At 46.1% G+C, this 12,875-nt stretch overlaps 1 protein-coding gene across 13 annotated transcripts in view; it reads left to right on the plus strand.

The window, feature by feature from the left end:
- LOC139378650 (filamin-C-like) overlaps positions 1-12,875 on the plus strand; it is a 111,899-nt gene that overhangs the window by 73,029 nt on the left and 25,995 nt on the right. For 8 of the 13 annotated variants that reach the window (XM_071121008.1, XM_071121009.1, XM_071121019.1 and 5 more), the window contains exons 5-20: positions 2,116-2,234; positions 2,376-2,453; positions 2,591-2,753; positions 3,044-3,244; positions 3,697-3,819; positions 5,768-5,905; positions 6,089-6,215; positions 6,567-6,703; positions 7,344-7,537; positions 7,710-7,967; positions 8,451-8,574; positions 8,803-8,963; positions 9,061-9,151; positions 9,380-9,549; positions 11,798-11,915; positions 12,422-12,684. In XM_071121008.1, coding sequence (XP_070977109.1) covers positions 2,116-2,234; positions 2,376-2,453; positions 2,591-2,753; positions 3,044-3,244; positions 3,697-3,819; positions 5,768-5,905; positions 6,089-6,215; positions 6,567-6,703; positions 7,344-7,537; positions 7,710-7,967; positions 8,451-8,574; positions 8,803-8,963; positions 9,061-9,151; positions 9,380-9,549; positions 11,798-11,915; positions 12,422-12,684 — 2,465 coding nt within the window. The remainder of the gene's footprint in view (positions 1-2,115; positions 2,235-2,375; positions 2,454-2,590; positions 2,754-3,043; positions 3,245-3,696; positions 3,820-5,767; positions 5,906-6,088; positions 6,216-6,566; positions 6,704-7,343; positions 7,538-7,709; positions 7,968-8,450; positions 8,575-8,802; positions 8,964-9,060; positions 9,152-9,379; positions 9,550-11,797; positions 11,916-12,421; positions 12,685-12,875) is intronic. The other 5 variants (XM_071121012.1, XM_071121016.1, XM_071121017.1 and 2 more) reach the window with 1 other exon arrangement.

Raw genomic sequence — 12,875 nt, forward strand, 5'->3', positions numbered from 1 at the left:
GCTTTGTGGGAGGCCCTCTCTTGACAGGTTTGTTGTGGTGCCATATTCTTTCCATTTGAAAGAAAATTGATTTAATGGTGCTCTGTGGGATGTTCAAAGTTTCTGATATTTTTTTATATCCCAACCAAATCAAATGTATTTATATAGCCCTTTGTACATCAGCTGATATCTCAAAGTGCTGTACAGAAACCCTGCCTAAAACCCCAAACAACAAGCAATGCAGGTGTAGAAGCACGGTGGCTAGGAAAAACTCCCTAGAAAGGCCAAAACCTAGGAAGAGGTAGTCCTGAGGCATGGTCCTAGGGCTCAGGTCCTCTGAGAGAAAGAGAGAATTAGAGAGAGCATACTAAAATTCACACAGGACACCAGATAAGACAGGAGAAGTACTCCAGATATAACAAACTGACCCTAGCCCCCCGACACATAAACTACTGCAGCATAAACCCTGCTCAGTACTTCTCCACAACTTTGTGAGAATGGGAATTACACTCACTTTTAGTTTTCTTGCAGACCTCCAAAAAAAACGATCTTCTAATGTAATTTAACCATATATATGGACTCAGAACATCCAATTTAGTTGTTTCTCTATGAACAATTGTAATTTTGAGATTGAAAAACTATCTAAAACAAGGAAAAATAAAACTGAGAAAACAATCTGGGGAAATATCACAGATTTGATAGGGCCCCCCTTCCAGTTGTTAATTAACCATTATTTTACCAGGTATATTGACAGAAAACATAGTGCTCTTCTTTCTCTTGTACACTAAGGACCCGGGGTTGGATGGAGGCATGTTGGCTGGGTGGGGTTGGAGGAATGGGATGGGAGGTTGGGGGTGGAGGCCCACTTGTACACTAAGGACCCGGGGTTGGATGGAGGCATGTTGGCTGGGTGGGGTTGGAGGAATGGGATGGGAGGTTGGGGGTGGAGGCCCACTTGTACACTAAGGACCCGGGGTTGGATGGAGGCATGTTGGCTGGGTGGGGTTGGAGGAATGGGATGGGAGGTTGGGGGTGGAAGCCCACTTGTACACTAAGGACCCGGGGTTGGATGGAGGCATGTTGGCTGGGTGGGGTTGGAGGAATGGGATGGGAGGTTCAGGGTGGAGGCCCACTTGTACACTAAGGACCCGGGGTTGGATGGAGGCATGTTGGCTGGGTGGGGTTGGAGGAATGGGATGGGAGGTTGGGGGTGGAGGCCCACTTGTACACTAAGGACCCGGGGTTGGATGGAGGCATGTTGGCTGGGTGGGGTTGGAAGAATGGGATGGGAGGTTGGGGGTGGAGGCCCACTTGTACACTAAGGACCCGGGGTTGGATGGAGGCATGTTGGCTGGGTGGGGTTGGAGGAATGGGATGGGAGGTTGTGGGTGGAGGCCCACTTGTACACTAAGGACCCGGGGTTGGATGGAGGCATGTTGGCTGGGTGGGGTTGGAGGAATGGGATGGGAGGTTGGGGGTGGAGGCCCACTTGTACACTAAGGACCCGGGGTTGGATGGAGGCATGTTGGCTGGGTGGGGTTGGAGGAATGGGATGGGAGGTTGGGGGTGGAGGCCCACTTGTACACTAAGGACCCGGGGTTGGATGGAGGCATGTTGGCTGGGTGGGGTTGGAGGAATGGGATGGGAGGTTGGGGGTGGAGGCCCACTTGTACACTAAGGACCCGGGGTTGGATGGAGGCATGTTGGCTGGGTGGGGTTGGAGGAATGGGATGGGAGGTTGGGGGTGGAGGCCCACTTGTTTTTCTTTTCTTATCCTGTTTGTACTGAATGTATTATTACTTACTTAAACTCTGTATGTATTTTTCTTCTTTTGAGTGACAGCCTACGGGTATATGTTTTATAAACATAGAATTTGAAACGGAGAATGCACCGCCCCAACAAAAAAATAACAAAACAAATTAAATGTACAAACAGACTTCCTTAACAATCTGCATCTTCTAAAGTCTCAATAGCCCAAAGGCCTTCTGGTTTATTCTGTATATTAGGTGCAATAATTATTGTTGAAAAGGAAGGTGTTTTATACTGTTTACACCTGTCAGCACAGAATAAGTGACAGAGGGCTCTCGCATCTAGTTCTGTACTCCTGCTTACTGTCTCCATCCTTTTCCCCGTCAGGTATTGCGCCCCGAGGTAACATGGTGCTGAAGCCGGCTGAGTTCATCGTGGAGACAGTGGAGGCGGGGCTAGGGGAGGTGCTGGTCTATGTGGAGGACCCAGAGGGACACACAGAGGAGGTGGGGCACTTTCACTCACATTAACCCTTAACTCCTCAATCCCTTACTCCTCCATCCTGAAGATGCTGTTCATTTGACCACACAGTTCTTCACATTCAGTTTCTATCTTTCTCCGGTTCCGGCCCTCTCTTTCTGTTCCAGGCCAGAGTGATCCCCAACAATGACAAGAACAGAACGTACTCTGTCATCTACCTGCCCAAAGTGGAGGGCCTTCACAAGGTAACATACTTACAGTACCCGTATATATATATATATATATATACTGGAAAATATTTTAAATCTCAGTTTATAAACGTCAGTAGTATAGGATTTCCTTCAGCTGTCTAACAGGGGTCTATCCATGTTCCTCTCCCCAGGTGAAGGTGCTTTTCGCTGGGCAGGACATAGACAGGAGTCCCTTCGTGGTGAGTGTGTCCAAAGCCATGGGAGACCCCAACAAGGTGCAGGCCAGAGGACCAGGACTGGAACCTGTAGGCAACGTGGCTAACAAGCCTACCTACTTCGACATCTACACAGCAGGTAACACACACATACACATCTGGGGAGGACCATGTTCATGGTATGGAAGTAGATCATCGATCTACCTTTCCTATTGAAATCCCTTAGTTTCGTCAATAGGGTCGTAAGTAAATATAAGGATCTTTTAGAATGATCATTAGCTTTGCAATATTAGCTGATATTTATTCCTTCAATCATGATGACAAAGTACATGTATGTATTTGTTCTCTCTAATGGCCCCCAGTGTTACGTCCATTTCTGTCCCCTGAACACACAGTAGAAGGTGTTAGTTCATCTCTTTTTGTCCCCAGGTGCCGGTGCTGGAGACGTGGGTGTAATCATCGTGGATTCCCAGGGCAGAAGAGACACCGTGGAGATCATTCTGGAAAACAAGGGGGACAATATTTTCCGTTGCACCTATTGCCCTATCCTGGAGGGGTCTCATGTTATCTATGTGACGTTTGCTGGGCAGCAGATACCCAGAAGCCCTTTCACCGTCCACATCTCAGAGGGTAACACACATGCCTGTGCGCGCGCACACACACACACACACACACACACACACACACACACACACACACACACACACACACACACACACACACACACAGAGAGATTTTGTTGATTGTACTGACTTTTTACATCCACTATGTGACTCATTCCCTCTTGTTCTAATCTAAGTAATATTGAGTATTAATGTCTAGACTGACCTTACTACTAGACATTTGATTTCCATAACAAACAGTGACATCCTGCAATAACAGACAGGCCACCGGCATGGTATTTTGGGTTCTTCTGAAAATTGTTGAGTTAGGGTTGGTGAACTCTTGGTTTGTGGGAGGACTCTGGATGGGTTCTGAGTGTCAGGGAGGCAGGGTTCTAAGCTGTGGATTCTGGTCGTTCTCCAGAGTGATCCTGTCCTGTTCCTGCGTGTGTGTCATGTCGTTGTTGTTCCTCCATGCAGCTCCACCGAGCTCCCTGCCCCCCGGCTCTCCGGTGCAGATAGTGCCCCAGTCTATACGCACCCCACCCACAGACAAGGCCAAGAGAGTGCCCCCCCCAACACCGCCCAAACCCAGGCGACCAAGTTAGTACAGGCCTGCCCGTGGAGGAGAGACTGGAGCCTGCCTGCGCTAGCCTTGTCCCCCCTAAACTCAAAACTATACCACCAACCCCCTTGACGCACTGCACCAGGGGGTCCCCAGCTTGATGGCATGTGCTGGCGCTTAGCCCTCTGTGGCTTCACCCCCCCCCCCCCCCCCCTTCATCCCAGGCAGCTTCCAAAGAGCGAGAATGAGAGGGAATGAGTGTGTAACTGAAAGAAGAAATGAAAGGATGAGAGAGAGAGAGAGCGAGAGAGAGAGAGAGAGAGAGAGAGAGAGAATGCAATAATGAAAGAAAATGAAGAGAGTGAATGGGAGAAAGAAATGCAGTTCCTCCTCATTTTAACAACAGTGGCAGCATTATCCATTCTTGTGATTGGCTGGTTTTGGACGGTCACCTTTACAGACGCTCGGCAGGTCTTCGAAACACAGAGGTCACACACTTACAGTACATCACCTGCTTCAAAAATAGAAGTACATTACAATTGGTCTTCCAACATTGTCTTATATCAAAAAAGTTATCAAATAATCCCACACACGTTCATTTTATCCAGATTGTAGCTTACTTTGGCTTAATATCCTGTAACACATGTGATTTGATTTCTTCCACGTGTGACGTTAAATTGACTTTAGAACAGAACTAACGAGTAACAACACCCACGAATTAACAAAAATAGATTTTAACAAAACAACAGCACCCTAGTGTACCATAACACCGTTTTTTTAATGATAGATTCCCAATTAACCCAGAAACAAATGTTTTTGTTCAAGTCAAACAGAAATCGATTGTTTTAACCTTTGACCTTTGTTTCATTTGACGAGAGCGAAAGTCAGCGTGACCGTCCAGACGTGTGTGGGTCTTACATACCTCATTACACTGTCTGCTCATCATCTTCATCCCCCCAGACCAAAGCAAACGCTCTGTGTTGTCAGCCATTTACAATTTAATATTTTCTGACTAACACTGAACATGCAAATGCTCCTCCATTTTTAGCTTCACTTTTACCTGACATTTTTCCAAAGCTTTTTCATAATATAACAGAACAATAACATTGTTTGTCTTCATAACCCATTCTAATAACAGCCTCTCTATAAAGAAGTTTTCCATAAATCTATTTGAGTTTTTATTCAGTTATTTTATTTTCCTTGTTTTTCTTTTGGTCATTTATTAAATTTAGCGGTTTAAAATGATGATGAATTGGGAGAGTTAGCTGGTTATTTCTTCCTAATTTGATAAAAATGCTGTAATGTTTTCTGTGGCCGAGGCATTTTTACAGTCCTATTACAGCACTGGTTATTAGCTAATTGAAAGCCTGCAGAGTCATAAGTCAAGATGTTAGCATAGTTATGCTAGCTATATTTCTTTGGAATGTTTTGCCATCTAACTAGAGTGTAATGTCATTGAATTCAAGCACATAGAGATTATTCCAGAAACCTTTCAACGTGTCTTTTTGTTTTCATTCTGCCAATCTTATCCATTCAAGCCCAGTGTTTTACAGTAACCCGTCTTTGTTCTCTGTCTAGCTGTTCTGCAGGTTTATAACTTCTGTTCAATGTCCATCTCTCCTGTTGCTTCTTCCCTGGTAGCCCATGCAGACTGTAGCCCATGCAGACTGTAGCCCATGCAGACTGTAGCCCATGCAGACTGTAGCCCATGCAGACTGTAGCCCATGCAGACTGTAGCCCAAGCAGACTGTAGCCCATGCATACTGTAGCCCATGCAGACTGTAGCCCATGCAGACTGTGCTTCATGCAGACTGTAGCCCATGCAGACTGTAGCCCATGCAGACTGTAGCCCATGCAGACTGTGCTTCATGCACCACCATTCAACCGACTAACTAACAGCCAACCTCTGCCGCAGCCTGTGTGTGTATGAGTGTGTATCTTGTTCTCTTCTTGTCTAACCGAGTTACCCCCTCGGTGGTCCCACAGCCAGCAACCCCAACGTGTGCCGGGCCTCAGGGAGAGGTCTCCAGCCTAAGGGGGTGAGGGTGAAAGAGGTGGCCGACTTCAAGGTCTACACCAAGGGCGCCGGCAGCGGAGAGCTCAAGGTCACCGTCAAGGGGCCAAGTGAGTGTGTGGATATGAGTGTAATCTTTCATGTTGTTTATGACTTGTCACCACATTCATTTATTGGTTTCATAAGGGCATAAATACTCTTCATGAAATGTAATGGTTTACAATGGTCTAGTTGTGTGACTAGCCGTTGACCTCTGATCTGCTGTGTGTGTGACCTGTTTGTGACTCCTTCAGAGGGACTAGAGGAGCCTGTGAAGGTGCGTGACGCGGGAGAAGGGGTGTATGAGTGTGACTACTACCCCATCATGACTGGCAAATATACCATCACCATCACCTGGGGCGGACAGACCATCCCACGCAGGTGAAACCCTATCCTCCCCCCTATTCTGCTGTGGACACAACCACATGAAAGCTATAAAGGCAGTGGGCTGAACCATTAAGGGATTTCCAATTGTTGAAATAACTTAAAGGAGCCGAAATGACCTGTAATGAGTCATGTTATGAAGCTTACATTCCTGCATTCCTTGGAGGTTAATGGCTGGGGGGAGGGGGGTGGAACTGGAAATATCACTGTCCAACATCAATTATGTAAATTTGACTGACATTACAGTCAATGGGGCTGACTAGACCACCCCTGACTGTACAGTATGTGTGTCTATGTATGTCTATGTCTGCATTAACATGTATGTGTGCGTGTGTGTATTCCCTGCAGCCCGTTCGAGGTGGTGGTGAGTGAGGACGTGGGGCCCCAGAAGGTGAGGGCGTGGGGGCCGGGCCTGGAGACAGGCATGGTGGGGAAGTCAGCTGACTTTGTGGTGGAGGCCATCGGCACAGAGGTGGGAACTCTGGGTAAGTCTGACAGATGGCTGTTAGAAGAGAAAGACCCAGGATAACGCTGCAGAATGCTGTCTCATTACTATATTGGCCAGAGGGGATGGACTCTTTTCCACTGAAATTCTGACATGACTGTCAGGCAACTTACACAGATTCCATTTCTCACACGCACGCACGCACACACACACGCGCGCACACACACACACACACACACACACACACACACACACACACACACACACACACACAGGAGGCTGTCTGTGATTGTTAGCAGTTGAAATGATTAAAGCCCACATTTTGGGGGTCACTTGTCACGGAAACCAGCACAAGGCCTGAGGGCTTCCTGTTCCTGTCACATGATCAGTCTGACCTGCCAGCTGTGGGAAAAGGTCATGACCCCTGACGATTCACCTCATCACAGTTATTAGATGAATTAGGATGAACTTACTCTTATTTCTCTTCTACCTCCATCAGAAGCGACAACAAAACCAACCTGCCAATATCTCTTAGTCTGTTGCCATCTATGGCTGTTTGTCTCTTTGCTGCCAGTGTATCGGTGTCTGTGTGCGTTTCTGTGTGTGTGTGAGCTTATATCTCTACCCACCTCTATATAATGTGTACCTATATCTCTCTCCCTGTCCCTGTTCATCCCCAGGTTTCTCCATCGAGGGCCCGTCGCAGGCTAAGATAGAGTGTGATGATAAGGGCGACGGGTCATGTGACGTACGTTACTGGCCCACGGAGCCTGGCGACTACGCTGTTCACGTCATCTGTGACGACAAGGACATCAAGGACAGCCCCTTTATGGCCCACATCCTCCTCACAGCCAATGACGTGTTCCCTGAGAAGGTTAGACCCCACCCCTTCATATTTACCATACCAGCTTGCCAGCCTGTAGAACGAGAATATTAAAGTGACGTAACAGTAAGAGAATGGTAACATACTGTAATAGGGACGTAATAATGACATAAAGGCTACGTAAAGATGACATAACAGCATTATGAATGCCCTCTCCTTGCAGGTGAAGAGCTATGGCCCAGGTCTGGAACCGATTGGCTGCATTGTCAACAAACCAGCAGAGTTCACCATTGATACAAGTAGAGCCGGCAGGGGCCAGCTGAAGATATACGCCCAGGATGCAGAGGGCTTCCCCATAGACATCCAGATCACAGAGAACGGAGACAGCACCTTCCTCTGTGTCTACATTCCCACCAAGCCCATCAAACACACCATCATTATTACCTGGGGAGAGGTCAACGTCCCCAACAGTCCCTTCAGGGTAAGGCTGACCACCCATCTAACAAACTGTAGACAAATACCTGTTAGGTCAGGGCTTTCCAACCCTGTTCCTGGAGAGCTACCCTCTTGTAGATTTTCATTCCAACCCCAGTGGTAACTAACCTGATTCAGCTTATCAACCAGCTAATTATTATAATCAGGTGCGCTAGATTAGTGTTGGAGTGAAATCCTACAGGACGGTATCTCTCCAGGAACAGGGTTGAAGAGCCCTGTGGTAGATACACATACAGTATATACATACATCACTTACAGTGTTCTATAGCATATTCAGACTCTAGAGTGCATTTGCAAAGATAGTATACAGCTTTTTACAATGTGCTGGTACTAGTAATGTATGTTCATTGCTCTGTGTGTGTGTGTGTGTGTGTGTGTGTGTGTGTGTGTGTGTGTGTGTGTGTGTGTGTGTGTGTGTGTGTGTGTGTGTGTGTGTGTGTGTGTGTGTGTGTGTGTGTGTGTGTGTCAGGTGACCATCGGAGAGGGCAGCCACCCAGATAATGTGAAGGTGTACGGTCCAGGTGTGGAGAAGTCAGGTCTGAAGGCCAACGAGCCCACCTACTTCACTGTGGACTGCAGCGAAGCAGGACAAGGTTAGATGCAACAGAGAAATACAACACATAGAAGGGTCTTCACTACTCAACGTTGTAGCTGACAGTTTGCAACCTGAATGGGTATTGTTGAGTGAGTTCTAGCACTGATTAGTATTTTCTTGCCATCTGCCTTCTCAATGTTAAACAATCTTACTTGTTTTTTCCACTCCAATTCTTACCCCGTTCCTAAATTCCCTAATCCTGGACCCCTTCATTCCCATTCCTCAGGGGATGTCAGTATTGGCATCAAGTGTGCTCCCGGCGTGGTTGGTCCGGCAGAGGCTGACATCGACTTTGACATCATCAAGAACGACAACGACACGTTCACAGTGAAGTACATGCCCCCCGGCCCCGGACGCTACACCATCATGGTGCTGTTCGCTGACCACGTGAGAGAAAGAGAAACTACACCACCATTTTGAATTTTTAGCTTAATTATTATGAAACCAGACAATAACAATGACCCCACTTTGACCCCTGCCACAGGAAATACCCATCAGCCCTTTCAGAATCAAGGTGGACCCCTCTCATGACGCTAACAAGGTGAGGGCGGAGGGACCCGGACTCAACAAGACAGGTGAGACTTCTAGTAATCATGATAACAAGCCGCCGACATGACCAATAGATCAAAATCACATACAATAATGTAAACTATGATGCTATAATGACTATAGAGCGACAAAACAATGGACATCAATGTCCATTTCTGGTGTTTTATTTAATCCTATGCTAATGACTGTTAATACAACTGATTACTGGATTTGTTGTATTGATCATGAATGTCCCTCTGTGTGACCATGTCTAGGTGTGGAGGTAGGTAAGCCCACCCACTTCACCATCTACACCAAGGGAGCGGGCAAGGCCAAGCCTGAAGTGCACTTCACCGGAGCAGCCAAAGGGGACGCTGTCCGAGACTTTGAGATCATTGACAACCATGACTACTCCTACACCGTGCGCTACACTGCAGTGCAACAGGTATGAGTTCACATAAGGCCAAGATTCCTCACAATCTCGTTAAAATCTGTATTGTTTGAAGTGTAAGTTATTTCCTGGCTCCTATTTATGGATGATGTGTTTTTTGGGTTTAAATGGGGAGGAAGGCCTTGGTAAGAGGGTGATTGAAATGTTTAGGCTGCAGAAGTCTGTATACATATACTATCGTTCAAGATTTTGGGGTCACTTAGAAATGTCCTTGTTTTTGAAAGAAAAGGTTTTCTAATGATCAATTAGCCTTATAAAATGACACACTTGGATTAGCTAACACAACGTGCCATTGGAACACATGGTTGCTGATAATGGGCCTCTGTTAGCCTTCATTTCTCAGAACAAGAATAGACTGATGAGTTTCAGAAGAAAGTTCTTTGTTTCTGGCCATTTTGAGCCTGTAATCGAACCCACAAATGCTGATGCTCCAGGTACTCATATACGTCCATGCTAGGTAAAGCTCAGCCTTATCTCAGTTCACTGGTCACGATAACAACACCCACCCGTAGCACACGTTCCAGCAGGTATATCTCACTGATCATCCCCAAAGCCAACACCTCATTTGCCCGCCTTACCTTACAGTTCTCTGCTGCCAGTGACTGGAACGAATTGCAAAAATCGCTGCAGTTGGAGACTTTTATTTCCCTCACCAACTTTAAACATCAACTATCTGAGCAGCTAACCGATCGCTGCAGCTGTACATAGTCCATCTGTAAACAGCCCACCCAATCTACCTACCTCATCCCCATACTGTTTTTATTTTATTTATCTTTCAGCTCTTTTGCACACCAGTATCTCTACCTGCAAATGACCATCTGATCATTTATCACTCCAGTGTTAATCTGCTAAATTGTAATTATTCGCTCCTATGGTCTATTTAGTGCCTACATTCTCATGCCTTTTGCACACATTGTATATAGACTTTATTTTTTCTACTGTGTCATTGATGTGTTTATTGTGTTATTGGCTTGGTATTGTTTACTCCATGTGTAACTCTGTGTTGTTGTCTGTGCCATGCTGCTTTGCTTTATCTTGGCCAGGTCGCAGTTGTAAATGAGAACTTGTTCTCAACTAGCCTACCTGGTTAAATAAAGGTGTTCTCAACTAGCCTACCTGGTTAAATAAAGGTGTTCTCAACTAGCCTACCTGGTGAAATAAAGGTGTTCTCAACTAGCCCACCTGGTGAAATAAAGGTGTTCTCAACTAGCCTACCTGGTTAAATAAAGGTGTTCTCAACTAGCCTACCTGGTTAAATAAAGGTGTTCTCAACTAGCCTACCTGGTTAAATAAAGGTGTTCTCAACTAGCCTACCTGGTTAAATAAAGGTGTTCTCAACTAGCCTACCTGGTTAAATAAAGGTGTTCTCAACTAGCCTACCTGGTTAAATAAAGGTGTTCTCAACTAGCCTACCTGGTGAAATAAAGGTGTTCTCAACTAGCCCACCTGGTGAAATAAAGGTGTTCTCAACTAGCCTACCTGGTTAAATAAAGGTGTTCTCAACTAGCCTACCTGGTTAAATAAAGGTGTTCTCAACTAGCCCACCTGGTGAAATAAAGGTGTTCTCAACTAGCCTACCTGGTTAAATAAAGGTGTTCTCAACTAGCCTACCTGGTTAAATAAAGGTGTTCTCAACTAGCCTACCTGGTTAAATAAAGGTGTTCTCAACTAGCCTACCTGGTTAAATAAAGGTGTTCTCAACTAGCCTACCTGGTTAAATAAAGGTGTTCTCAACTAGCCTACCTGGTGAAATAAAGGTGTTCTCAACTAGCCTACCTGGTTAAATAAAGGTGTTCTCAACTAGCCCACCTGGTGAAATAAAGGTGAAATAAAATAAATAAAAATGCTCAACTAGTCTAAAGAAGGCCAGTTTTATTGCTTTTTTAAAATAACCTGGCTACTATAGTCATTTACAATGTTAACAATCTATACACTGTATTTCTGATCAATTTGATGTTATTTTAATGTTTTGTTTCAAAAACAAGGACATTTCAAAGTGACCCCAAACTCTTGAACGGTAGTGTATGTTCAGTATGTCCATATGTCATACTATAACAACCACATTCATCTTTTTCTGTCTCTGACCGTCTTCCATATCCTCTCTCTCCCTCCCTCTTTCCCCACCATATCTCAATCTCTCTCCCTCCCTCTTTCCCCACCATATCTCCCTCTCTCTCTCTCGCTCTCTCTTTTTCCCCATTCTCCACCTCTCTGTCTCCCCCCCCCTCTCTCCATCTCTCAGAGTAACATGTCTATCTCAATCTGCCACGGCGGTGACCCCATTCCCAAGAGCCCCTTCAACATCACTGTGGCGCCGCCCCTTGACCTCAACAAGGTCAAAGTTCAGGGGTTGAACAACAGTGAGTACCCCCCCACACGTACTCTCATTTTACTAAGAAACTGACCAGGAAGTAAACTACTGTTCATCACCTGGAAGAGTTTGACCTCATGTCATCCAACACATTTGTCTTCCCCAGAACACACAGCCACAGGCAATACGTTGGCCTTCTTCTAACTTCCTTTAAGAGATTATATAAAATCATCTGGCCCTCCCTCGTGATATTCAATACTGCCAAGGAATAATTTGGCCGATGCACCAAGTATAGTATTTGTTTTGTATGATGGCTTGGCTCCATAGTCATATAGAAAACAATGATGATCCCTTAGGTATCTAATCATTTCAGTCTGTTAAATTAAAATCTATTGTTTTCACTTTGGTGCCAAACAGGAATCTATGCTATAGCCCGGCCTGATACCCTGTGTGTGTGTGTGTGTGTGTGTGTGTGTGTGTGTGTGTGTGTGTGTGTGTGTGTGTGTGTGTGTGTGTGTGTGTGTGTGTGTGTGTGTGTGTGTGTGTGACCTACAGAGGTCGACGTTGGGAAGGATCAGGAGTTCACAGTGAGCACGCACGGCGTCGGTGGTCAGGGCAAGATGGATGTGAAGATCACCTCGCCCTCGCGTCGGCCAATCCCCTGCAAGCTGGAGTCTGACACGGCCAACGAAGTGCACACTGTGAAGTACATTCCCCCTGAGGAGGGCCCCTACAAAGTGGACATCAGCTATGATGGGAACCCTGTGCCTGGGAGCCCCTTCACTGTGGAGGGGGTGATGCCCCCTGACCCCTCAAAGGTAGGATACACCTGAGATGAACACACACACACACACACACACACACACACACACACACACACACACACACACTGTAGAATATATAGTGCAGCTGAGATTACATCACCAAAAGATTGAGTGGATAAAGCTAGTGTGTTTTACACTTTGAGCTCTGCTGGAAGGAATGTTCAGACATTTCACAACTCTGTGTG

Source organism: Oncorhynchus clarkii, chromosome 21 (genome assembly GCF_045791955.1).
Source record: "Oncorhynchus clarkii lewisi isolate Uvic-CL-2024 chromosome 21, UVic_Ocla_1.0, whole genome shotgun sequence".
Classification (NCBI taxonomy): domain Eukaryota; kingdom Metazoa; phylum Chordata; class Actinopteri; order Salmoniformes; family Salmonidae; genus Oncorhynchus; species Oncorhynchus clarkii.